Here is a 27,023-nt window from a genome sequence, read left to right as displayed (position 1 = left end):
GTCAAACCCTCTTTTGAGGATACTTTCGCATAGCTTGTTTGCAAAATGGCGGCAACGCAGGCTTCAAATCCTTCGCAATTGCTACCACTTGGTATAAAATATATTTATAAAATGGTAGTACTGTAGCCAACTTAGCGGCTTTGGTAGCTGGCTAGCTAGATGATGTACTCTCATATTTCGTGTTATCGTTTTAAATTCGGGGTGTTTACATTCTGTTTATAACAGTCGGAGGAAGACGCTGATGCACCGTTGAGCTAGTGAAAGCCAGTGCATTGAGACCTATTTCATATTTCTTTATTCGAGTAGTCCTAGTTACTTAGCTAGGTTAGTTACCTGCTGTTAAACGTAAGGTTGTGTTGCACGTTTTAAAACCCAAAATAGCTAGTTGGCTTGCTAATAACCCTGATCAGCCGTTTCTATCTTATCTAGCTAATCTAATGCTAGCTATCGAGCTCCATTCTTGCGGCAACTCTGTTAGTGTTAAACCTGTGGCTCTCATTAACTTAACTTAAAATCTAGGTTATTGCTCTCATTAACTTAATTTTTACTCTCATTACCTTAAACGGCAGCTCAGTTGTACCTGCAGGTTGTTCATATTTAATACTCTGCTGTTATTTGCAGAACTGGTGGACAAATGCATTGGCTCCCGAATTCACATCGTTATGAAAAATGACAAAGAAATAGTGGGTACCTTATTGGGGTTTGATGATTTTGTCAGTATCCTTTTGAATATTTTTTCTCCTTTTTCATTCTCTCGGATTTGTTATAGTCCTTTCTTGAAAAGCATTAATGTACCAGATAGACTGGAATCCTTACTGTACCTACCTTGACCTATTTAATCAGACATGGTACTTGAAGATGTTACAGAGTTGTAAGTAGTTGTCCATCTCTTTACCATTTTTGTTATTGAACTACAATTGTGTGGCATTGTTTTAAATATCAGATTTTTGTCTTTATCCAGCGAGATTACACCAGAGGGCAGAAGGATAACAAAACTGGATCAAATTTTACTCAATGGCAACAATATCACAATGGTAAGTATTGGAGTAGAAATCATCCATTCCTGGATCCCGGATCATTTTCTAGCTTTTCTCACTAGTCAGATAAATGTGGTACATGCATTCCTGTTTTAATTTGTGTATATATTTTAGTATACTCAGTAATGTGCCATGATGAAATACTTAATTGGTTTAAATTAATTAAAAGTTGTGCAGGAGAATGATATAATGTAATTTGGAAGCGATGACATTCCTTTAAATCTTCAGTTACATTGGCATTTGATGTCTGAGAAGGAGATTAAAAAAGAAATTGTAGTCGAATTTCTAAGTGGCAGCCATGGTAAATAGAAATAAAAAATAAAGGTGGACAGTGCATGACCTTTTTCTTGACTTGAATCCCCATTTTATGTGTTTGTATGTATGTATGTGTGTGTATGTTAGAGTAACTTGAGTGATTGGGGTTCAGTCAGTAGCAGTTAAAGTAAACTCTCGGTAGTTAAAATAAGATTTTGCCCCCCCCAAAAAAAATTCAGATTGGCATTGTTCTCATAAGATTTTTACAGTAGGTTTAGGTGCTTAATTAATGTCTGCAGCAAAAATTAAAGGTGTTAATGGGGGAAAAGCAACTGCAGGACAACTGCAAGATATTAAATTTTCAGCATGCTCGTTGGTGACCATATGCACAAACATAACTTAGACTGAATCCATGAAGTAGTTCAAAAGTCAAAAAAGGTTTCATACATCTTTTTGTAATGGACAATTGTTCACTAATCAAATGTGGTAGATACCTTATTACTCCTTTAAGAGAATCACAATATGGAAGTAAATAAGATTTAAAATTAGCATGTTCTTGTGAAATCAGCTGATTTAATTTCAAAACAATTAACAAATATGTTTAATTGGATACTATTCTATCTTGGAAAAAATGCCTGACATTTTCACATGAATTTTGAATGAATACATTGAATGGAACAAAAAGTGTAATGTGATTCTACATTTCGTCATGTCTTAATGATTGCTGAAACACTGGTAATATCACAGACATATTAAACAATGAAATTCAAAGGTAGAGTTATAGCTTTTTTTCAGATGAACAAAATGTATTTTCCATTTGCTTCCTCATCTGGTGAAATAGCATTTATTTTAATGTACTATTGTAACAATTGTGCTATTAATTTGTTAGTGCTTGCTTAATATTCAGTTGCCTTAAATGGTACATGTATTAAATTTGTGTGTTCATGCAAATTGTTGACTCGTTTAACCTAGTTAATCCCAGGAGGAGAAGGACCGGAAGTATGAGAAGATTTGGCTCATCTTTAATCTTTTCATTTTGACAGCTTTCTTTTTCAATGTACCTACTGATTATAAAAATATTGTAGGAATTGTTTTGAGTTACTGTAGTTTTTAGTTTATAATTAGTTTTTATTATATTTTTCATAACAGTCAAAATCCTCTGAAAAGTGTTAGTGAGGCTGGTAAATAATTATTATTATTTTTTTTGGTTATAAATGACAGGAAATAAATTATGCATGGACCACTCTGTCATGTAACATGCAGATTTAATTTGTAGCTATGGTCAAGAAAGTGTTTTTCTTTATCATAGTCTTAGAATATCTATTATATCGTTCTGAATGAACTCAAGTGCCGCATCAGTGAATGAATGAATTGTTGAATTTCCAGATTTTTGTTTACCTTCACTATAACAGCAACAGTGTAATTTGATAGCAGTAAAGAACAGGCCGATGTATTGTATCAAGTTTGATTTATTGTTTGATACCAAATAAAGTTGCAGTAAATACAGCTATTGGTCAGAATGATTAGTTCAGTACAAATCTGTCCAGTGACTAAACACAACCACAGAAACTTCAACACTTTGTTTTTGTTGTCAATACATAGAGGGCTTTTCCTCTCCCTTAGGATTGGTGACTTTCTCCAGGTTCTTGCTGATGATGTCATACAACTCTGCCTGTATATTGGTACAAAATTAGTATTTGCTGTGAACAGGAATATTTTCTAAAAAAAAAATCTCTTCTGATGGTCGCTTTAAAACTTATGACAAAAAGATTAGTCATAAGTTAATACCACATTCTTTTGCATTTGTATAGATTACCATGGGCAATAATGTTTCCATGTATTTAGAAAATAATTTAAAAACCTGTTGATAAGACACTGACACGTATAACAGAATCCCAAGTACTTTTAAGCAACTTTACAATAATGGATCAAAACATTAAAAAGATATTCTGGTTCCTTTTTTTTTCTTTCTAATAATTAGAACAAATTAATTAGTCCAAATTCTAAAAGTGCTTTCCTGTAACACAGGATTACTACACTACAATACCTGGTTTAACGTAACTAGGCTCACTGAAGATTCTGAGACAGGTACTGAAATATTTTCTCAGTTTCCACAATTTCCAAATTTGAGGACAAAGCTTACATTTATGATCAGGTGGAACACATGTTTATAGTAGGCTCACAATCACAAATGAAAACAAATTCTTAATATAAAAAGTCTATTGAAGATAATCTAAAACTTAATTTACAAATAGCTTTGACTGAAGAGTTTAAGAAATTATTTAAATATACATGTTTAGTTTGTGTTTTTTTCTTCCTCCAATAATTGCCTTTATATTTACAACATTAAGAATGTCAATAAGTTTTCTATAAAGGGAAGTGTCGAAAGCACTTCACATGAATTAGACCATATGCCACATATTGAGTAAATGGAGATTAGGTTAAAAATGCCGGAATATTCCTTTGAATATTATGTTCCTTAAGTGAAGACTAACTCATTATAACTCATGATACTTAAGTTGTTACACATATTTACTCACATAAAAACCACGAATGTCCAGTACAATCACTCTGATCTCACAGTAGGTAGCTTCATCCTTCTCATGAACTAGTGAGCGGTAATCCATCTGTAGTAAAATAAATAGTACAGTTAAGATCTTATAATTCTTTGCCTTAAAATGATAACAAAATTCATGTCCTCGTGTAAAGTTTACAAATTTAGAAAGTTAATTCTCTTACGACATGCATTTCTTTGGAGGCTTTAGCAACTGCATCACCCCTCTCTGTGAAATACCTAGGGACAGACCAAACCGAATGTAAATTAGATGGAAAAGAAATGCACCTTAAGATAAGCAAGCATCTTATTTTTAAGTTAATCATAGATAATGCTGTGTTTATAAAAAGCTTCATATGAGTGTTGTACTTGTTAATGTTGTTTTGAAAGCCCTCCACTTTTGTCTTCACTGCAGCAATTCTCTCAATTATTTTTTCCTGAAACAAAGGTATGTACAAATAAATAAAGCAAAACTTAGTAAGATCATACAGCTATACTTTGCATAAAGGGAAATGGATTAACACTAGACCTACTGATCTTTATGAAAATGTCTTTCAAAATTTGTCTTATCAGTCTAGTGCTTGTATTCTGGAAACAATTAATGGTAACAATTCTTTTCAGAATCTAGTCTTAAAATTCTGCCTTTTATAAGTTTTATATTCAAAACCAACTGAGAATTGCCAATGTATTACAAACACTACACATGTATAAAGGCCATTTTCAATACAGCAGTGACAATTATATGCTTTCAAAATAATGTGTCCATTACCATGGAACTACCATGCAGTTTACCATGCAAACAGTGCATACTTGTGTAGTGTATTTAGGGATTTAGCAAAGTAGCACAAATACTCATAATCACAAGTGTGCGGTATGAACGTTGCCTTTATTTGGATAGCCAGCAGTTTCCTGAATTTGGTCCTCATATAAAATCTCATGTTAAATGCATAACCTCTACTGCTACCCATAAGGAAACATAATTCCTGTTTTTTTGTTGTTGTTGTTGCAGCTGCACAACAGCATATATTTTTTCAGTTAGATGCACCTGTACAAGTGGATCCTACATTAGTATGCTTAGATTTTTAGATTTTGAAGCTAGCAGTCTGGTGGCACTCCATGATGTAACATGTAGTCTTAAAAGATTTTAAAGAAAATTTAGAATACAACTGGTCCAGATCTTTGCTGTGTTGTCATTTTAGCCATTGAGATTTTCTGTGGCCTCTGGGAGATGGTGGCACTTGGACTGGTCTATGTAAACATCAGCAAAGATCAGAATATTTTGGTAGTTTACCTGGATTGCAACTCCAAAGTCATTTCCATCTTCTATTTTGGGAATTAGATGTGAAATCCAGCAGGAAACCTGTACAACAGAAAAGGAAAATAAAGGCTGTATTAATTGCTACAGAATTATTTGTCTGTCATTCTTGAAAAGAAACATTAATAGTTTGTAGGAACTTGTGATTAATTATTTATTGCACCAACACCATAATCAAAGATGCTTTGACTACCTGTCACGATTGGCCCTTGCTAGCGTCCTGTTTCATGTCTTTGTTTTGTTTTGGTTCGGTTCGATTCCTTAGTTTCATCTTCTCTGTTGCTGTTCCAGTCCTTGTTTCATTAGTTATCACCTATTCCTTGTTAGCTCTCATCAGTCTGTGTATAAATACCTTGTGTTTTCTTGTCTGTGTTGGCTGGTTATTGTGATTCCTAGCCTCTGGTTGTAATCAATGCCTTGTTTTTGTTGCCTGTTCATGTTATCCAAGCCTTGTTTGTTATCGCTAGTGTTAGTTGTTGGTTTTTATTGTTGCTTGTCTTATTGTTATAGCCTGTTTCCCCTTTTTGTCATTGTGTGTTTTGTTTATTTTTGTTTATTATGTATTCTTGAACTCTTCTCATTGGTTCTTAGACCCTGTACTGATTAACGACTCTGATTGTGGATTTGCCTTTAATAAATTTCACTCTTTTCAGCATGGGTCTGCCTCCCTTTAGCACACAGGTATCGATAGCCTACATTTTAGATTAATGTAGGATAACAATATTCATCTAAAAGCAAATAGAGGATTACAGCTACATAGAATTCCTTTCAACTTACATACTGAAAGCAATTTCCCCAAGAGCTGACTCCTTTACAAGCTCCCATTATAAGGCCTAAAACCACAGTTCAAAGTGAGACAAACTCGATCATCTGTGTAATTTCCAATCATGTATTTATCTTAATTAAATTAAGATCAAGAGGTCAAGTGAAAATCCCACAGATATAAAGGATCCTTTGTGTTCTTTACCTTCAATAACTGGTTTTGCACTTGGAATGGCAAATAGACAACAATCTATTCCAGCACTGCTGTCTAGTTTCAGATTGCATACAGAAATGGACTATATTTACATCTTCACCTCTGTAAGCAGCTCAGCGTGCTAGATATAATATAAGCAGAATTATGGAAAGAAGCTCTGTGTGCTCAGAGGACACATTTTCACATTTCAGCCATTAGTTCCATAGTGCTAAATAAAGATTGCCTCATATTTTAGGGGCTGGGATGGCAGGCAGGGTGGCAGTTATGGTATTAAGCTTCACTGAGGGTAGCAGCTTCCACTTCATGCAAGCTTGTAGTTCTCCTACAGGTACATGCTAAGGACTTGTGTGAGCTTGCGTGAGTGTTTAAATTTTACCAGAACTTTTCATTTGCATAACTGCATGATGTTGCATCTACACGGATGTTTGTGTAGGGTTGTGCACACCCCTACTATGTTTTCTTAGTGGTAAATCATATAAAAATGTACTGAAGTTGTAACACCTATTATGATAGTGGTTATAGCTCAAACACAAGTTATATCACTTACTGCAATGCAGGTTTCTTTGAGACTTGTAATCTCTGGCTTTACAATATCCAGTAACTTCATAATTTTTCCATTCCCCTTGATAAATCCACATTTGGGAGCTTTGAGGAGAAAAGATGAGGAAAATCGTTAAAAGAAGTTTAATCTGACATCTGCATAGAGGGAATGCAAAAGAATAGCAGCAATACTACAGATTTCCATGGTAGTCCATAGGTATGTAGGCAAAATTCGAAATATTCCCAAAGTGTCAATGGAAATAGGGATTAGCTATACTGTTCTATCATCAGTTTTATGTGTTTTGAGTGCTCGCTGCTTACATAGTGAGACCTTGTTTGTATGTATACGCTATATATGTATTAAATATGCATGTCATGGTGCAGCAGGCACCCAGCCTGAGACACACCCACACACCCACACACTCACTCTGCACCTGCCCTGCTGCCAGTGAACACAAGCACCTATACCTTGTATTTTGTCTCCCCTATTTAAAGCCCACAGATACTCTCCCCTAGTGCTCTGCATTGCAGTACAGAATCTGGAAACTGTCCCAATTTCACTCGCATTGCCACACCATGGACCTTTACTTCCAGTGTGTTTGATTAGCTTATTTCCCATTGTTTATTACCCAGCTCGTTGCTGTGCTAATTTGATCCTTTGTTTCAAGTAGAATGAAGGCTCTCTGTATTCACACTTATATCTCAATCCCTCCCTGTCACCGTCACAGTGTGATTATAATAAAGTAAAATTTAGAATACAATTCTTTACTAGAATTCTTGCTACATTGTTTATGTTTTAAGGGAATATTAAAAAATAAATAATGTGCATCCTACATCTTGAGACATCATGGTCTAAAAAGTCAAAAAGTTATATGTCCTCATAAGAGGTATAATATGTCCTCATAGGTTTGTCTTAAGACATACCAAGACATGGTGATAGGTATGACTTTTAATGTGTGGGTGCTTTCATGGTTTTACCCAACTGGTGTTCCTAAGGTGACAGAGTCATGTACTTTTTGTTTTGGATTTTGTTCTTGTTTCTGTCCTGTGTTGCCTCTGCTCAAGGTGTTTCCTAGTTTTTTGAGTGTCCAGGGTTTTCTTAGTTCCTAGTTTCACCTAGGTATCTATCCACCAGGAACTTTAGCCAGATGTGTATAAAGGTTCTAATAAAACATGTTCCCCAATGCATTTGTGTCCTCCCTCACACTGCGCAGTGTTACAGGTGGTGTTCATGTTAAAACCTACATATTCATCTCTTTTGCAGAAATAGTGACAAAATCCTGACCCTTGCTCAAGACTAAGGCTGGCAAATTGAGAAATAAAGTCTATAGACCAATATTTACATTTTTGCAATACTGTGAATTACCCTATATGTGTATCCAGCAGTAATCATAAGAGTGAACATACTATAGTTCTAATGGTTATAAACCCAACCCACAAGTAAAAAAAAAAATTGCAGTAAAAGAAAAGATATTTGGGCAGTGAACACTGTTGGGATACATGGGGTGGGGGCATGGGGTGGGGTGGGGATGCTGATAAAGTACATGAGGATCAGAAAGAGGAAGGTGCTAGTTAACGCAGGTATGGAGTGGCGACGGTATTCAGGAGCATGAAGATGGTAGTAAGGGACATGAGGATAGGGCTGAGGGACATGGAGATGGTGGTGAGGGACATGGAGATAGTAATGAGGGACATAGAGGTGGTGGTGAGGAACATTAAGATAGGGCTGAGGGACATGGAGATGGTGGTGAGGGACATAGAGATGCTGAGGGACATGGAGATGGTGGTGAGGGACATAGAGGTGGTGGTGAGGAACATGAAGATAGGGCTGAGGGACATGGAGGCGGTGCTGAGGGAAAGGGTGGGGTGTGAACAGAATTATATCCTTGTGTGTCTCTCTAGTCTAGAAAATAATTTGGGAAATGCTGACACACGTTTCTTTTTCTTCTCCTCTTCTTCATTTTTATCTGTTTCCATTTCCTGTGTGGAAAAATGCATACCAACATTAGCCATTTATAACATTAGACATGTTATAAATGTTTTTCATCCAAAGTACAGTAAATTAAATTCTAATAAATAATGATAAGGGTATGCCAACCTCATCCTCAGGTGCAGGAGGATCAGGAATAGGAATGTCTAGTGGAGCATGGAGTGAAGAGAGGTCAGAAATGCAAAACTCCTCCTCCTAATAATAAAAAAGAGAACAAGAATGATAGACAGGTTATATATTAAACCAACAGTACTTTATGCATATTCTAGCACACATTACTTTCTGCTTTCTTATGTCTGTCTCAATAAAACAGAAATTATTGCCTCATCACTGTAGAAAAGAAAGCCATTTGCTGTATTATGTAATGTAATTATAATGTTTTGTCAATATATTACCACATGTAGACTTATATTATATGACAAGCCATTTGTCTGTACCTTTGTGAACTAGTTTGGGCAAACAAAGTGTTAATTAATTTTCCAAAGGGAACAACTTTGTGCTCTCACCTCATTGGAAGTTTGAAGTGTTGTACTCATTTTTAGTGGACATTTTAAACACATTTACCTCAATTGCTGTACATTTAGAAATAAATAAATAGGGGGAATAAGACTTTGGGGCTATGTGCCCACAGAGAAATCTATGTTGAGAACACATTTAAAAAAGGTTTTCGTAATTGCAACTTTATTTCTCACAATTGATCAGGGTTGTTGCTAAGGCTTTTTTATATTTGGCTCTCCAGCTCCAATGGGTTGAGCCTAGCCACAAGATGTTTCTCCACCTAACAACTGCCTGGGAATCGCAATCACTCTGCAATTTCTTCAGGAAATGCACTTTTCTAGTTTATATTTGTTATTTTTGTTAAACTCTACAATGAATATTGACACCTTTTTCCTGGTAAACTTTATGGAAATTGAGCTAAATGTAAAAAAATTCAACTAAAAATGAGTACTAAGCTTTTCACTTTTGGCATCCCATAAGTTCCTGTCTATCTGTAAATACAGATCAATGCTAACCAGTCACTGCACTCTCCTCCAAATGTGTTTACCTGTTCTACAATTATGTCAGTGCAAAAATATATGATTGATAATGTGGTAGGGATTGTTTCTGGGAACCAACTACCACTACCATTAAAATGAAAATCAACACACTAAAGGGTTTGGCCTAAATACACATGGAAAAACATGACTGAATTAATCCTAATGTAAACTCACTGACCACTTTACTAGCAATACCATACTAATCATGGGGTAAGCAAAGCAAAACAAAAACCAGAGGCAGCCAAACTAAACAGACAGAAAAACAACAGAAATAACAAAAACAAACAAAAAAAAAAAAACAGGGACAGCTAAACATAAACCAAAGCTAACAGAACAAGTGAACAAGTAAATTAACAAGAAGAAATGAGACAGACAAGGAAAAACAGGAAGGATTAGAACAAACCAGATGGACAGGACAAGAAGAACCAGATCAAACAGGAAAAACAAAAAGTGATAACATGCCACACCATACAGAACAGATAGAGCAGAAAGAATGACTAGAACAGACCAAAAGAAAAATCAGGGTTTAAGACAAGAGGCTACTAAGGCCTAAATGAGGGACAAGTCAAAGAAATAAGAAACGGGAAAGGAAACCATGGATACAAAACACGGCAAAACACAGAATTAGACAAGTAACCATGGAGATGTCTAAAAGTGTTCTGAATTCATGTGGCGGCTCATATTAGTTGCTCTTCAGCCAGAGTCTTCTGTTACTTTGGCCACAGGGGAGGCTGTGGCCCTAACAATAAAGGCTTAAACAATAGTTTGGGCTTTAAGAGAACAAAGAGGAATTGCTTTGGGGTAGGTGGTAGAAACACATCAATGTCAACAGGTATACCCCAACATGGGCCTAGAAAGCAGAGCCACATTGCATACCTCTTAAAAGGCTCACCCACCACTGGGATGGGCTTAAGTGTCTGTAGGGTTCTGGTATGACCTGATAAGCATTCAGTAAAGCTGACTTAACCACTTTAAAATCCAAGTGCACACTTCTTAGGCTCTACCTACCTACTTGCATTACAACGGCAAGGCCAAGCCCCCTTGGTGCATTGTAGTGTGTATGCAATGCATTTGAATACTGGAAAATATGTATCTACCTTGTTTTCCCTGAAAATCGTAACCAAGACTGTGTTTTCTACTGTTAAATCCAGGAGGTGCCCCGACACTTACAAATGAAGACTGCTGTGCATATGGGCTGATGACTGGGCAGGCCAGTGAAATACACTGAACTCAATACGTTCATGCAACTAGTTTGAGATGAACAGTGCTTTGTGACATAATGCATTATATTGGTAAAACTGTGTCCATAAACTGATGCACATAGATAGCAACAATAGGATGTGGATTTCAAACTGTTCTTGAATTGTATTGGAGGCCCAATGTATGCCAAAAATCATTACTCACACTATCACACTACAACCACCATCCTGCATTGGACTTGTAAGGTTGGTCCATGGATTTGTGGTGTTATGCTAAATTCTCACAGTACTATTCAGTGCTCATTGTGGTACTCACTGCTATGCAGTATGGGCACCTCTTCGTTTTACTCCTTGGTGTACTGGGACTTTTTCTTAATTGCTGGAACTTCTCACAAGCACCCTATACTCTTTCCTGTTCTATCTATATCAGGATCTGGATGATTCATGATGACCCCATATAAACTGCATTAATGCCCCCAGGGGGCACTATGTGACATCCACCTGTTACCATTCTCTCTACAAGTGTAATAGATGAGAAAAATTAAAATGTTAACAATAATGTCAGTAAAAATGAATGGACTGTTGGTCAAAGGATCAAATGATGTATTTTTGCACACACACACACACACACACACATACACACACACACACACACACACACACGCACACACACACACACACACACACACACACACATAAAACAGTACACACATGCATGATATTTACATCATACAGATATAGCATTATGGAATGGTTCTATATTATTATATAATCAAATGATTAAATAGTTGACACTTCAGGTAAATAGGTTTGTTACAAAAATCAGCGATATCTCCAAGAATGTTTTATTCACTGTAAAAATTCAAAATGGAATACTGCTACCAGCCAATACACAGGCCAACATTTGCAGAAGGGGAGTACTGGCATTTTTTTCCAGTTCAAGCATTAGTATCAACTACATGTTGCAGTAGAAGCTGAATTAATTAGACTAGGCAGTGTTTTTCCAGTCTCTTTAGTTTCAGTATGTCAATTTCTGCTACAGCCCATTTCCCCCATTCTAATATTTGAAGTGAACATTAATTAAAGCTTTTGATCCATGTCTGCATGATTTAATGGTCTGCTGCTGTTTTATGATTGGCCGATGAACATGCAAATATGTTCCTAATAAAGTGGCCAATGAGTGTATGTGACTGGGTGTTTGTGTTATGATGACTGAAATTAACTTGGTTGGGATAGTTGATTGGCAACACCAGCTGTCAGTAATGAATATTGATTTTTTTTTAAACTAGTATTTTTAAACACATGGTACTTCTGTAAATTTTTCCATTCCAGTTTAAACCACAGAATGTCAAATTATGTATTGTATGACCTTATACAGTATATTGTACTCTATAATGCTCAATTAATTATGGTGTTTACCTGAAGAAGATTATCCAGCTGAGAGATCTTCATTGGAATGTGATTAGAGAAAAGGTCCTCAGCCTAGATAAACAGCAACCGCTAGTGAAACAGTTTACTTTTTGAAGTGACTGTAACATCAAGTTTAATGTATTATCACAAAAATATACATAGTTAAATTGACCATATTTTCTGAATAGCATACCTTTTGATATAGAGTCTGGTGGAAGTTATCAACCTAGAGAGAAGAAGAACTCAAGTCAAGAGATCTGTTTTGCAATTTCTCATTTTCTTTTGATTTCATAGTTATAATGGACATGGAAATGTAAATACCTAAAATGGCCTCGAAGGAATTACTACTTATATATTTCATAATACTTTGATATTTAAGTACATTTTGCAGTAATATAATTAGCAGATTTTTGGATAAATATTTTTCACTGAGCAGTATTACATAAGACTCTATTTTTTGTGACATAAAGTCTTTGTTCATGAGGCCATTAGGGCATGTCCAAAAACTTCTGCTATTTTTAGGAAAATGTGCAAAAATGCTGACTGATGTTAAATATAACAAAGACAATGTATAAATTATTGAATATCTTCTCTTACTAACAGACACCATTTCATTATCATCAAAAATCCCAAATCTTCCTTTGCTTCAGTTACTCATGAGGTTTCCCAGGACTCTGCTGATGGTAATTAACATTCTTCTTCTTTGTTCATATCATCCAGCATCATGGCCTTGCCTTTCACAGCTTTCACACTTCTACATCAGTATGACTATATACAAAGTATTAGTATTAGTATTATCTTGCAACTGTGATATAAATCACTGGATGAACAATAGCCCACAAAAAGAAGCAATGTCCTTCTAACTGGTCTGAAAATTTTAATATGCAGACATTCAGACATTTAAATTTGACATTGACAGGGTTATTATTAAGACATGCAAAACAGTTTGTAATCTTTGCATTTGATATATAACTTCACATATTACACATAAAAATCACATATTAACTCTTTTACCTCTGGCCCATACTCTAAGCTAAGGATGCAGAAACTCTAGCCCATATTTTATTGCCTACCATTTTCGTTACTGCAATGCACTTTACTGATCTCTGTGCTAAAAGACTCTCCAGTCTGCAACACATTTAAAGCTTGGCTACTGAAGTCCTGCCCATTTCACAGCCACTGTTTAGATGCAGCAGTTCAGCACTCCACCAGTGTTTTCAGCTCATGAACTGGGCTGCTGAGAGGGTTCTGTTCCCAGTCAGAATATAAGTTGTTATAAGTTTATATTTTTTGTTGTGTACTGAGTGGCATGACAAGTCAGTTTTGAAGCAAGTAAAATGAGTTTTTAAATGTTTAAATACATTTTTAAAAATCTGTTGTACAGACTGGGCATCTGGACAGTTGTGAGCACTAAAGTACTGGGGGGTTTGTTTGTTTTTATAGAGAATGGTTCACCTACAATATTTTAGTACCATTGTATCATCAGCATATAGCTGTTAACTCCTGAGATCACTGGAGAATCCACATTTGCAGCACTTTAAAAACTGGTAAAGAACTTTGTATGTAGAATTTTAATATTTTGAATGTATTCAGGATTTGTGGTCAAGTTGTCTAGGACCAAGGACATGTACAAGACAGGGCTAAAGTTACTCAAGCAACAGCACGTTTGTACTATTTTGATTTGATTTTTCTTTCTTTTTTTTTTTGCTGTTGTGGCTGCATAAATACAGTTATTCCACTATTACTAAAGTTGGACTATTTTAAATCGCCATATCATCCAAACTTATATTACTTTTTGAAAATGAAATATGAAAGTAGCGTTAGCTTCTTTCAAGCCTGTGACATGAGCTGCTATCTTCTAGTTTTTAATTAACTATTTTATATTTGTAAATTAGAGTGTGAATTCAGTCGTCTACTGCATAGTTTTGATCAATTTACTTATATTTCTAAACTATAGATGTTTATAAATTAGGTTAAGAATGAACTGTTCAATTTTAAGAATGCTTGTTTTTGTCGCGGTTCAAATCGAAAGTGAAACCAATTACAACAGCGCAAGATCATTAACAATCTGCAAGTCACCGTGGAAAGACAGTTAATAAGACCAAAATCTATCATTCCACAATAGCAATAACAATATTTTTCGTGTGCTTGTTAGTTTATTGTGTTTTGCAACAGTTGTGCTTGTTGCTTTATTTTGTTTTTGTAAAAAGTAATTCAAAGTTAAGGTAACTGTCATTGTGTATTTTGACTATTACTAAATGCTGTCGTATCGTGTTGCGCCCGCTGTAGGCCTAGTCTACATTAGGACATAGCTCCTTTAAATTCGTGTACTAGCTAATATCTTTGTAGTTTAATATTGATCTTTTGGATGTAACAGTATACGTAGTTGTGGCATAGTTTTATTTTACCGACCCGCATTGTTTCAAATCTTTAAAAATGTGCATGGGAACTATTTACTACCCATGACGTTTTCTTTTTTTCTGTCGCGGTTCAGTCGAGTCGTTGAACATGCCTGCACTCTAATGTGTAAAAAATAAGTTGGTAAAGCTTAAATGTAGTGCTTACCTTTACGGCGTTCTCTACGCTTATCTTGAATTTCGACATTTTAGCTGCTTATCGCAAAAATAAATAAATAAAAAATTATAGTAATAATTCCAAAGCAAAGCAAAAGAAGTGCAGGTCACAGAAGCATATGATAGTCTTCCAGTTGTGAGAAACACTTTCGTTCTGTTCAGTAACTGAATAACTAGCTACTCCTCCCATTTTGAAGTCATTTAAGGCTTTTATTAAGGGGATCAAAAACGAACATAACCTTCAGTTAGTTTTTTTTCACTTTCAACTTAATTAAGTATTTGGTGTAAATCTAATATGCTGTTGCCGTTTATTTTGAGAAAAAAAATTGCATTTATTTGGCAATGTAAAATATCAAACGTTCACGTTCAAACTACGCCCACCTTAAATAAAAGCATCGAAAACAAACGTATCGAAACCAACCAACTTCCTCAGACAAGATTGCGATAGCTTTGTAAATCCTGGTCTGCTTCTGTACTGTACAGAATTTGCCTTTTTAATCACTTATCACTGCTGTCAGCGTGAGGTAAAATGTCGAAAATGTGTTTCTAGTCTAAATATTTAGACAGTTGAGGTTTTAGATTAGCTGCAAAACCGATCGAACAGAACGAAACAGAAATGCGACATTAGGAATGTTACTTAGGGTTCAAACTCCGTTTCTTAACTTAGATAAAGTGAAGTAAACTAGTTAAACTGTTTTAATGCAGGGTCTTGATTTGGCCTTAATTCGTCATTTGTCTTTAAGATATTGCTTGTGGAGCTAACATTTTCTAGCCAGTGTACAGCCGTTTAATAGCCTATTGACTTTATCCTTAACATGCATTATTTTTTAAATAATACTGTAATAATAATAATAATTATTATATATATATATATATATATATATATATATATATATATATATATATATATATATATATATATATATATATATATGCTTATATCACATATATGCAGATCAATCTAAGAGTGCGAGCAGAATAAGTCTCCACAGCCGATGTCTTCACTTGCTCAGTTTGAGGAGTTGAAGGCAAGAGCGGAGTCATGTCTAGCAACGTCAGGTTCTGTCCAGAAGGTGAGGCCCTTCATCACTGCTATGGCAGAGACAGCCGTTCCAGTGTCTACCAGATACCAGCACATTCCTGCAGAAAACATAATAAAGGAAAACATTGCTGGGAAGAACCAAAAAGAAGTAAGGGATGCTGGATGTCTATAGATAATAGTCACACATGAGAATTGTACATGATTTTGTTTAATATTTTGTGGCATATGTCTTGTGAATCAAACTGTCTATGTTCAATATATATTCACATCTACTCTTTAACTCTTCTAACATTCAGATGTTTCTCTCTTCACTCTGAGGTTGTTGAGTCCCTGACCCAACTAATTAAAGCTCTAAACATTCTGGTGAAATATGGCTGTAATTTAACCAACCCCAACAGGCCCCAATATTGGCGCACAGTCAAATACAACAACCCAGTCTTTAAGACTGTAGTGGATATCATAAAGGTATGTTATTTTTACATTTACTGACTAAATAATATCAGTTGATATTACAATTGTTAGTGGGTAAATGTTATGATAGGCTTCCTTAGTGGCCCCTGTGCCTCCTGTGGTCTTCCCAGTGAATTTTTATTTAAATAATACTTTTTTTTAACAACAGACATTGGGTCCTCCTGTCATCATTTTTGCAATTTTACATTCAATTTCTAATATGTCTGTCATAAATTCAGTTTGTACAACTGTGTCAGATTCAGCAAAAATTCTAATATTCATCATTTCCCTGAGAGGATCAATAAAGTCTTGTCTTATCTTAAAAAGATCATATATGGCAAAGTGGCCTGCCTGATTTGTATAAAAGTGGAATTTATAAATATGCCATTTATGGGTAAAAATAGTAAGTTTCCTGTTTTCTGAGATCAGTAAATGAAAACATCAGTAGTGGAAGTAGGAACTAATAAAGCCAATGAATTTGAAAACAAAAGTTACTCAAGTTGTTCACAGTTAAGATCTAAAACCTTGGGAGGAGCCAGACTCCAAAGGAAATCTATTCTCTTTGAACAACATTGGATGCCAGTATTTATAAATAAACAAGTCATTATAAAAGTCATTATAAATTGTTGCATGTTTATAGATACCATTAGTGCATGTAGGGAGTCCAGCATGTCTAGCTATGGCAGTTTAGATAAAACAAAGAACCATAAGGCAGCAAAGGCATTAGGGCTCACTGAGACATCAGCAAACCAGAAAACCACCATCAAAATACTCGAGTGTTTCTGTATCCTTAAACCTCAAGTTCTGTGACTTTCTCAAACCAAGGGCCTAACCAAATGCATACATTTTAAGATTAGATTTAAGGATTAAGACTATGCATGAGTGTTGCACATTTCTTATCTGGAAGTCTTTGATTTAATTGTTTTTTTTTTTTTACTTATATGGTTGCACAAATATAATATAACCTAACAATATTTCTAATATAATTTTGCTGTAGGATAGTTGATGATTTTAATGAACACATAGAAATAGTGAAATTAATTTGTAGTTTCTGCCTAGTTAAATGTCAGCTAGCTTTTAAAGATAGCAGGCTGAATTACACTCATATTATTTTATTTCTTTGCATTTCACATAATCAAATTTTTATGACAATCAATTTTACAAGACATTTTTACTAAACTCACTATTAGTTCAATTAAAATAGTGATACTTCTTAAGCTAATCCTCTCCCAAGCTAAATCTGTAGTGCTGACATATTACTTACCTCCAATGTTGTGGATAATAAGATACATAGTAACAAATTACATAAATTACTTTCCCCTGTAATGACATAGTGCATTAGAATTTAAATGATTGTAAATAGACTACTGTTTTAATTAGATGTTTAATACATGTTACTTGTGTCTTTCTGAGTAAATAATAACAAATACTTACAATATAAATTCTAATGTGCATGCCTGCACTTGCAGTATGCAATTTGTGAGTACAGGCATATTTGAAAAAAAATTATAGGAAAATGGGAGGGAAATGTAAAATAATAATATTACAGTGAAATGAATGTGCCAATCTAAACAACTTTCCACTCAGTGGAGAAAGCATGAAATCATATCATATGTTACAAACTTTAATATAAGCACAAATCTTATGTGATTTTTTTATTGTTACTTACTAAAATACCTGTAATGAGATGTGATGAGGAAGTGCGATGTTGAGGCCAAAAATAAATAAATAAATAAATAAATGTATTTATTCAAAACAAAAACAAAAACAAAACATGAAGAAAAGGACAAAGCAGACTTGACCAAATCAACATAGCAAATAGCAAAACTGGAAACACTTGCAAAGAATATAACATATGCAACATACAGGGTCAAGAACCAAAAAAATACAACAGCAGTACAGGGCTTTAAATACATCTAATAACAAGGACAACAACTAGTTACAGGTGTGACACATGACCAATCAATAAGATAGGAGACTCACATACATATATAAACACACACACACACACACACACACACACACACACACACACACACACACACACACATATGTAAATCAAACACACGGGGGAGTCTAGGAAAAGGGGGCCATGCCATGACAATACCAAAGGTAATCTCATTACAGAGAAGTGATTCATTGCTTGGATCAAGAATTTTTTGAGTGTGTATCTCAGCACTTTCCACCTCAGTTAAATTCCAAGTTAAGACTGAGTGGATATGATCTGAATGTATATATGATCTGTTTCATGACACAAGCACTGGGGAAGAAAAGAGCAGTATTCAGGCACAAGTGACAAAACGTAGACCATTTAATAATAACAGAAACACAAATTACATTACGACCCTATTACCTGCACCTTTCAACAGCTCAAAATCTAGGTCCAAAAATTGCACAACATTAAAAAAAATCATTAACTTCCCTAAAACAAATCACTCTTCCTTCAACTCCTTATCACAAAAACAGAAATGCAACAACAAAGCAAAAAGAACATGGCACCCACCCCTACAACTCCAAACAATAAGAAAAAAACAATACTCATTTCAGGCAATCAAATAACTATATGTCTCTCAGTGGTCCTTTTGACACTGGCTGTAACAAATCAATGCTACTAATGGAGAAGCATTTCATGCAACTACTTGAGGTCCTGTGCCTCTAAAGCCTCTAAGGATTGAATACACTTCAGAGGCTCTAACTAAGAACCTAGCTGAACAGCAAGTACTAACTCATAAGGCCCTATTCAAAGAACCTGGGACAGAAAAAGAGGACAGTAAACATCAATATACCAATCTCAAAAAGTCTACCACAGGCAGTAATTGTACCAAAACAGAGCCTTACAGAGCAGAGTCTACCGTGGCACATGTTGGGTTTACTGAGCATGACACCAAGGGAGCCTACAGATTTGCGACACAGATATTTAACAGGAAGTTAATTATCCCTCTAGCCAATCAGGGTGTCCATTGTGGTGACGATATCATCTCACCAGCTCACTGGTTCTTGGTGCGCCCTCATGTGGGTAACCTGAAAAACAAATTCTAACACCACCACACAAAGAAACTCATAAAAAAAACCTAAAAAAAAAAACCTAAAAAAAAAAAAAATCCCAAGGACGTAACAACACACACAAAAAAACGAGTAATATTTACACACAGAACAACCAGGGAAGATACAGCGAATGAGCCGGCACAAGCAAAGTTTAACAGTGAGGTGTGGCCACAAAGGAGGGTAACAAACACAAACACGTGGTGGTATGGCAAACACATCCCAGGCCAGTGGGGCACAGCAGGGCCCAGAGGCCAAGGGAGTTGAGGCAAGTCAGGAGCCACAGGAGAAGGAGATTTCCAATGTCTTGCAGCATTGCTTTCTAACATCAAATCCAGTGCATTTAGTATTATACATATAGCCCCATTCCCCCAAAAATTACGATTATTAATCAAATCATGTAAGTACACTTGTCATCAATAAATATTTTTAACAAGAAGCTATGATAAATTGGTGCAACAGATGTTGTATTATGTAGTTTTATTCATTTCAAGAGGAACAATAGATTACAAGATAGATAACACAGTCCAAATGTACATGAAACCAAGACATAAAAATGACCATCAAGTTTTGGTCTCCAGAGAACATAATTCAGTACAGCCTCACCATTATTAATTTATTTCTTTTACCACAGGGTGGCAGAAATGTGTTGTGTCTCTATGGTTACACAAATAAGATGCCAGATGGCTTGAACTTTCCTGATGATGTCACCAGTCCTGATGTCCAAAAAGTCGCAGAAGTAGCCACAGAGGTCATGACACTGTCTGCTGAGCTTGATTTATTCACCAAGGTGAACAATTACCATGTGCTTAGTTAATTTATGTTAACTGCTTCTTGTTCATGAATGGGTGAAGAATGATTCCTGTTTCACTTTTTTGGTTTCAAAAGATCACCCAAATGAAAGAACATATGAAAAGCATTATCAGAGTAAACAAATATGGTTATTGTATTCCTATTTCAAAAATATGTGCGTTTTTATTCACCCATCATTAGAATAATGACTATCATGTCACAGGTATGATCTATTTTGAATCATATTCATTTCATTTCATTGCGTGGGGTTTACAAAATATTTTATGGTTTTATATATTCCACCAAAAATAATGTCAAACTATGTGCTTATTTAACTATAGTAGAAAAAATCTGATTATAGTAACAACAATAATCATTATCATCATAAAAAGTCATTATCCTCATGTAAATAGTAAAAATAGCAATTGCATAGTCATACAATAAATACATTCAGAATGCTCTTAAGCATTATATTAGCATTTCCTTTGCATATGTACCAATGTACATATGGTGCTGAATAAAATGATATGGTGATCACAGATTGTTTACTACAGTCTGTGATTAATTCAGTGAATCTGTCTTTACATGTCCAAACTATGACTGAAGTCTTGTACATTTGTAACACCAAGTGATCAGACTAAACCAACCTTAATCGGCCTCAAGGTTGCATTTCATCTCTGCATGCTGTATAAATGCCTTCTCCTGACAAATGTTTTTTACACCATCTGCTCTGTGAAACAATGTCTAAATAATATGATTTATTAATGTAGGGCAAACATTCCCATCCAGAGTTTTTTGAGAAGAATATACCATTGCATCGACAAGCTCAAGAAAAGGTTTCTGTTTTATTATAATTTTCCATTAAGAACCATTAAGAACTGTACATATTTTTAACCTGCTAAAATTATGACATGTAAATACATTTGCCATTATATTATTTCCTGTTGCTTCTTAGGATGATCAAGAGGTTATATCCGATGCTAAAGTTATCCAAGTTCCTGTCCCTAAACCTAGGGCATGTAATACACATGTGAGTGCAGCAAAACCACACTTGTCTGGCTCTGTTGCCCCCAGACCCTCTTGTACTCTTTCTGCATGACTGTTTAGTTGGATCCTTGCTCATCACTGTGTTTCTCTTTTTTCCTCATTTTGTTTTTGCTCTTGTAGTGGCAATGCCAGAAATGTACCTTTATTAATTTGAAACATGGTTCAATATGTGAGATGTGTGATATGCATCAAGAAGATCCAGTTACCAAGAATATTAATCTTTGCAATCCCCTTCCAAGCAAAGATGATGTTATGTCTATTACTAAGTCTCAGGCTTCATTCAAAATCTTGGACATAAAAAAACAGGACACTTTCCGGAAAGAGGGGCTAAAACTTCTCCATCATCTCAAAGTAGGTAGAGACATCTTGATCTGTATTTGATTGAGTCACAGAACCTTTTAAGTTGTGCTCCCTTTCCTGGCCTATGGCACACTGGTTCAACCTTGATTGATCTGTAAACTGATATTACTTTTTACTTTTCTACTATTTACTTTCCTTTTCATGTTCTTCAATCCTTCATTGTTTAACAAGACACAAGATACTGTTTCAAGCCAGGACTGCTTAATTGGCCATGTCACTGGACATCCTAATTAAAATTCAATATCATGTAAATCTATGAAAGCTATGATTTGATGTCACATGTACTTCAGATCCTCTTCTGTCAGTTCAGTTTGCTGGAGCATTACACATTTTCATAGGGATTTCTTAAAAATAAAATAAAAACATGCACACAACCAACCAACCCCCCCAGGCGCATTACTATTTCCATTTGCTTTTCCCTGAATTCAGGAAGGAGAAAAAAAAGGTTTTGGCCCAGAGGAAGTGTATGCTGCCCTACAGGCTTCTGGAGGCAGCGGAGTGTGGGATTGGCTACATTCTGAACTGCCACACGTTTTAGAAGAGATCTGTGCCATGGCAGCCTCAGTCCAACTGCACCGCAAAACCCAATGTTCCAGGATACAGGCTGGGTCAGGGGAGCATCATAATACAGAGATTCTATTGTCAAAAGCTGAGGCCAAACAGGCTTGGATTACCTCAGAGGGCAATACTCAGAAAGCTGTTCTGCAGCTGCTTAGTGATAGAGCAGCCAAGGTAAGCAAATAAAGACAAATTAAATGTTTCACCTTCCTTTTTTATATATATTTAGATATCATCCCATGTCAGTGATGTAATGTCAGGGATAATAACAACTGCTAAATTTAAATGTAATAATCTCTGTGTTGTGTGTGTTTTGTGTGTGTAGCTTCATGTGCTTATGTCAATGGGCTTTGTGGACAGACTGGCATGTGAAAAGGCCTTATTTATAAGTGCAGGTGATTTGGGTGGTGCTCTGTCCCATCTACAACGCCCTCTACTACAGCCTTTACATAATAATATCTGGAAAGAACAAACGAATATCCACTTTGACATCAATCACGATGACAAAGAGGTGTGTGGCAGGGGTATAAGATCTTGGTGCGCATGAAGTAAACCCATATTAATGTCTCTGGCATTGTAATTCTTTCTTTCTTCATTAACCCATCTCTCTCTCTTTCCTAGTGGCTATGCTGTAGACTCTTAGGGCTGTATAATTTGCCCAGCTGGGGTCGGTGTCTGCTTGCCCTATCCTTGCTACAGCAACCTGATGTTGAGTATTCACTAGAAGATGTGGTCCAGTGTGTGAGAGAACACCATGATAAAGACTTCATCAACCGTATTCTCAAGAAGGAGTGTAAAATATGCTTTGGCAGCTTTCCCCAGAGAAAGGTGGGAGTTGACATTCCTTAGGATTCTGTTAGAAAGCAAATGTAAAATAATTAACACTTAACACCTTTAACACAGTTAATATTTAATCTAAGGTTGTTTTTTTTTCTTCTATTCATATTTCATTATCTGCTATAAAATAGTTTTAAACCCTAACCCGGCTATAAATGTTTTAACCCTTCTGCACCTATAATTTTATCTATATCCCTATATCCTATAGTAACAATATATAACGGTTTTCTTTTTATCTCTTATAAAAATATACACAGATGCACTCTTTGACCGCATGCCAGTGCTCCATGTGTACTGAATGCTTTAAACAGCACTTTACAGTAGTACTGAGAGACAAGCACATCAGAGACATGGTCTGTCCTGTGTGTGAAGAGCCAGACATCAATGACCCTGAAACCTTTCTAACTTATGTCTCTACATTGGATGTGCAGGTAAGCAATAGTAAAATATAGTAAACACTATAGTTTCACTTACCATGGCAGTGATATCTGTTGGAATTGCTTAAAACCTTGAGACAATTCAAAATTTTCAGTCATCTTACATGTATGTTCTTTCTATTATAGAAATTGTAAAATAGTTTATGGTTTAAGACAGAAAACACTTTGAAAGTATACATTCACATTGTGGATGCCAACAGCTAGGCTACAGACTTTAAATTTATAGTGATAAATATACCATTAATATAGGCGTTCCTGATAAAGTATAAAGTATATGCAGGTGAAAGGTAGATGATTCTAATAAAGTTGTACAAAATGTTGTTTATGTACCTTATAGTTCACTTCACATTTCTCTTTGCAGTTATTGCAAGTAACATAATTTATCAAATAAAGCTCAGGAAAAGCAGAGGAACTGAGTGCAACATTCATAAATGAAAATATTTACTTCCAGTTCTTACAGAAATTTGCTCATATCATATTTCCACATTTAGACAAGGTGGCCTCACATATAGCCATAGTCAGTCTCCAGCACCAAGGCAATCAGACACCTCCAGCCTGTCAGTCACCAGCCCTTCTACCAATTAGCTCAATCATTCACTTCCATGTTCCCAATCACCCACTTACTGATCATTACATACACGTGCACCTTGTTTAATTTCCTTTATTTAAGCCTACAGGGTTGTCTCGTTTATGCTTTGCATAGGCAATCTCAATGCTGAGACCATGTCTGGACATGTATGAAATGCATTTGTTAACATGATGGCTCTGTTAATTGGGCATAGCTTACCCTCAAGTGGTAGCTGATGAAGTCACAATTTAGTTAGATTATTAAGTTTATTTTGCAACTGCCAAAATCAAGTTTAAAAACAGGCTGAAATTGTACAGTGCAAGCCTTGCTTTAATTTCGCTCAATATTTAGAATCAGGCACACATTTAAATAACGAGGTGAGAACTGTAAATAAAGATCACCATTAAATGAGAGTTTAAATTCTAAAATGGATTTAGTATAAAGGTTCTACAAAAGTGCTATTTTGGGTTACTATGTCATTGTGTGCTTTTCTAGTTAAGGGTGTATCTGGAGCCTGAAACATATGAGCTGTTTGGTAAAAAGCTCATGGAACATGCTGTAATGAAGGATCCAAAGTTCCTGTGGTGTTGTCATGTGAGTTTCCTTTAACTCAAATTACGTAGTATTCAATCAAAACATTATTTTAAGTACTAACACCAGTACTTCACTATATCCTGCCCTCCACTCTGCAGTGTACCAATGGCTTCATCAATGACAAAGACCAGCTCAAAGTTACTTGCCAAAATTGTCAGCAAAGCTTTTGTTCCAAATGCAAAAAGCCTGTGAGTAAATACCTTATCTAGTTTATTTATATATATATATATATATATATATATATATATATATATATATATATATATATATATATATATATATATATATATAATATTAGTTCTAGTTCTTCATTTAAAACAAACTATTGTACAGCTTTTTCTGTGTACTTATTTTCTTTATTTGCCATCTGTCTGTGAACCATGCAAATTACTTCATACTTTTTTATACATTTTAATTTTAAACTTTAATTTTTTTATTTACAGTGGGAAGATCAACATGAAGGTATATCATGTAATGATTTTCAGGCCTGGAAAAGAGAAAATGATTCAGACTATCAAAAACAAGGCCTAGCTGGATTTCTGCATGACAATGGCATTAGTGAGTAAATCATACTATAAATACAAATCCCATTTTAAACTTTAACTATTTTTATGAGAGATAGAGGATCTGCTGTGGGAGCAGAAATTAATTACAGGCCATAGCACAATAATGCTCAGACTGGGAAGAACTAATGTAATGTTTTATATTGATTTTTATTTATAGATAATTGCATAATTCATTTTCATGACAATTGAAAAATGACAATTGTTTCCACTTAAGTGGTGGAAAGGCTAATGTTAGCTAGAAAGAGCACATCTCTAATGAACCAAACTAATTAGCTTCCAAGTTTTGTCTTGTTGATTGCACTATAAATTGGAAATTCACCTGATATAGGAATTAACAAAGATGCATCTTATATTGTTGATTTATGACAACACAGGCTGTTTTTGTAATTGTTATATAGGCAGGAAAGTAAAATTAATTTCATTATTCCTGTACTATGTTCAAGATCTCCACTTGCAGAGGCAGCAAAGCAGTGTCACAACATTATGAATGCACCATGTTTCACAGTAGCATGCCTTTTTACATTTACATTTATGGCATTTTCTTTTTCTTTGTGGGTTTCATTTCATAATTTATGAATATAACACGACAGCTCTATTTTTATTTCGTCTGTCCATTGTGGTTTTTCTATGCAAGTTTTGGAAAGGTTGTCCCCTATAATGCCTTTGTTTAAGCAGTGGGGTCCTCCTTGGCCCATAGAGACCTTCTTCGTTCAGTGTGTGGGGTATAGTACAGGTTGAAACATTCATTCCAGACATCTCCAGCTCAATCTGAAGTTGTTTGGAACTTGTATATGCGTTCTTTTCCACACTTTGAACCAACTTCACCAGGTTCTGCCATCAATTTTCCTATTTGCATCACATCTTGGAATGTTCTTGTCTGTCCCATGAGTAGCAACCTTCTTGATAACAGCTGAACTAGGGATGAAGTAGGGATGCCAAGGTCTGGTACCCTTTAGACCATTTGTGCATTTGTGATATTAGTATATCTGGCCTACTCAGACAGCTATCTTGGCTTTGCCATTGTGAACAAGGAACAGGAAATAAAATGCACCTTTCTAAGCATCAAAGCCACCATTCATAGGTTAATTAAAATTATGTGAGCACTGACAAAGCAGAGGACAGGTTAGTCTAATTTCTGATTAATCACAGGTTGATGTAATTTTGTCCATTGTTTTAAAATGAAAGTTGCCACTCATGTCCTGGCATTGTTTTCATTTATGATCCTTTTTGTCAGTTTTGTGATGAGTTTATCAGGGATGATTCTGAGCTGTAGTGTATGGACAGCATTCACATATGTGTTTTTCCTGTCCAAGTGAGTGAGGGCAGTATGTGTTGTTAGGGCATTGGCATCGTCTGGAAATCTGTTTGGGTGGTATGCAAATTGGGAGGAATGAGGGTCCATGGTGTCTGGTCAAAGCTCACATCTGTTCCACATTTCTAGTCATTCAAAGCACTTCATGGCTGTTGAGGTCAGTGCAACAGGGAGATAATCATTTAGGCAGGTGACAGGTGTTTTCTTTGGAACTGGAATGATTGTGGCTCTCCTAGAGCATGTGGGGATCACTGACAGTTTTAGGGAAATGGTAAAGATGTCAGTGAAAACTTCAGCCAGCTGGTTGGCATGTGCTCCAAGTACCTGACTGCGGATGCTATCCGCACCAGGTGCCTTATGTGTGTTGAGTATCTGACCACCTCAGACCCATGAATGGTTAGGATGCATCTCAGCTGTGTTGGTGCCAGCTGTGTCACAAAATATCCACCAGTCTGTGGTTTCAAAACAGTCCTGAAGTGTGAAGTTGATCTCCTTGCTCCATTAATAGACTGATCGGAGAACTGTTTTTCCT

At 35.5% G+C, this 27,023-nt stretch overlaps 3 protein-coding genes across 8 annotated transcripts in view; 2 read left to right on the top strand and 1 right to left on the bottom strand.

The window, feature by feature from the left end:
• lsm5 (LSM5 homolog, U6 small nuclear RNA and mRNA degradation associated) lies at window positions 1–2,964 on the top strand. The gene is made up of 5 exons (XM_027031939.3): window positions 1–91; window positions 622–717; window positions 844–871; window positions 962–1,034; window positions 2,265–2,964. Exons 1-5 carry the CDS (start codon window positions 46–48, stop codon window positions 2,295–2,297), a joined length of 276 nt encoding a protein of 91 aa, XP_026887740.1. The 5' UTR covers window positions 1–45; the 3' UTR covers window positions 2,298–2,964.
• psme2 (proteasome activator subunit 2) lies at window positions 2,744–15,042 on the bottom strand. 2 transcript variants are annotated; one of them, XM_027031938.3, is made up of 11 exons: window positions 14,879–15,042; window positions 12,507–12,539; window positions 12,323–12,385; window positions 8,776–8,862; window positions 8,612–8,657; window positions 6,685–6,782; window positions 5,138–5,206; window positions 4,216–4,283; window positions 4,032–4,086; window positions 3,833–3,919; window positions 2,744–2,964 (listed from the first exon to the last, which is right to left on the bottom strand). In XM_027031938.3, exons 1-11 carry the CDS (start codon window positions 14,915–14,917, stop codon window positions 2,884–2,886), a joined length of 726 nt encoding a protein of 241 aa, XP_026887739.2. In that variant the 5' UTR covers window positions 14,918–15,042; the 3' UTR covers window positions 2,744–2,883. The 2 variants fall into 2 exon arrangements, with proteins under 2 accessions (XP_026887739.2, XP_081554156.1); XM_081698030.1 differs by having other exon boundaries at window positions 12,323–12,403; window positions 14,879–14,987.
• Window positions 13,209–27,023, top strand: part of LOC113591443 (E3 ubiquitin-protein ligase RNF31) — a 26,883-nt gene continuing 13,068 nt past the window's right edge. For 2 of the 5 annotated variants that reach the window (XM_027031937.3, XM_027031936.3), the window contains exons 1-14: window positions 15,187–15,410; window positions 15,842–16,076; window positions 16,247–16,393; window positions 20,055–20,210; window positions 20,983–21,048; window positions 21,168–21,242; window positions 21,380–21,610; window positions 22,049–22,351; window positions 22,503–22,688; window positions 22,799–23,005; window positions 23,272–23,445; window positions 24,515–24,613; window positions 24,712–24,801; window positions 25,057–25,171. In XM_027031937.3, the coding sequence (XP_026887738.2) occupies window positions 15,882–16,076; window positions 16,247–16,393; window positions 20,055–20,210; window positions 20,983–21,048; window positions 21,168–21,242; window positions 21,380–21,610; window positions 22,049–22,351; window positions 22,503–22,688; window positions 22,799–23,005; window positions 23,272–23,445; window positions 24,515–24,613; window positions 24,712–24,801; window positions 25,057–25,171 (2,044 nt within the window). In that variant the 5' untranslated portion in view covers window positions 15,187–15,410; window positions 15,842–15,881. Of the gene's footprint in view, window positions 14,539–15,186; window positions 15,411–15,841; window positions 16,077–16,224; window positions 16,394–20,054; window positions 20,211–20,982; window positions 21,049–21,167; window positions 21,243–21,379; window positions 21,611–22,048; window positions 22,352–22,502; window positions 22,689–22,798; window positions 23,006–23,271; window positions 23,446–24,514; window positions 24,614–24,711; window positions 24,802–25,056; window positions 25,172–27,023 lie in introns of those variants that run through there. The other 3 variants (XM_081698024.1, XM_081698025.1, XM_081698026.1) reach the window with 3 other exon arrangements.

Source organism: Electrophorus electricus, chromosome 15 (assembly GCF_041902795.1).
Source record: "Electrophorus electricus isolate QZ-2024a chromosome 15, ASM4190279v1, whole genome shotgun sequence".
Taxonomy (NCBI): Eukaryota; Metazoa; Chordata; class Actinopteri; order Gymnotiformes; family Gymnotidae; genus Electrophorus; species Electrophorus electricus.
This window is presented reverse-complemented; position numbering and strand designations above follow the sequence as displayed.

Excerpts from the sequence above, each read along its gene's own strand:
- lsm5 (XM_027031939.3), top strand. The coding sequence starts at position 46 with ATGGCGGCAACGCAGGCTTCAAATCCTTCGCAATTGCTACCACTTG. Across the intron at positions 92-621 it reads TTCGCAATTGCTACCACTTG|AACTGGTGGACAAATGCATT; the intron begins GTATAAAATATA and ends TGTTATTTGCAG. Across the intron at positions 718-843 it reads GGGGTTTGATGATTTTGTCA|ACATGGTACTTGAAGATGTT; the intron begins GTATCCTTTTGA and ends CTATTTAATCAG.
- psme2 (XM_027031938.3), bottom strand. The coding sequence starts at position 14,917 with ATGTCGAAATTCAAGATAAGCGTAGAGAACGCCGTAAAG. Across the intron at positions 5,207-6,684 it reads TCAAAGAAACCTGCATTGCA|GTTTCCTGCTGGATTTCACA; the intron begins GTAAGTGATATA and ends TCTGTTGTACAG. Across the intron at positions 4,284-5,137 it reads ACTTTGGAGTTGCAATCCAG|GAAAAAATAATTGAGAGAAT; the intron begins GTAAACTACCAA and ends CCTTTGTTTCAG.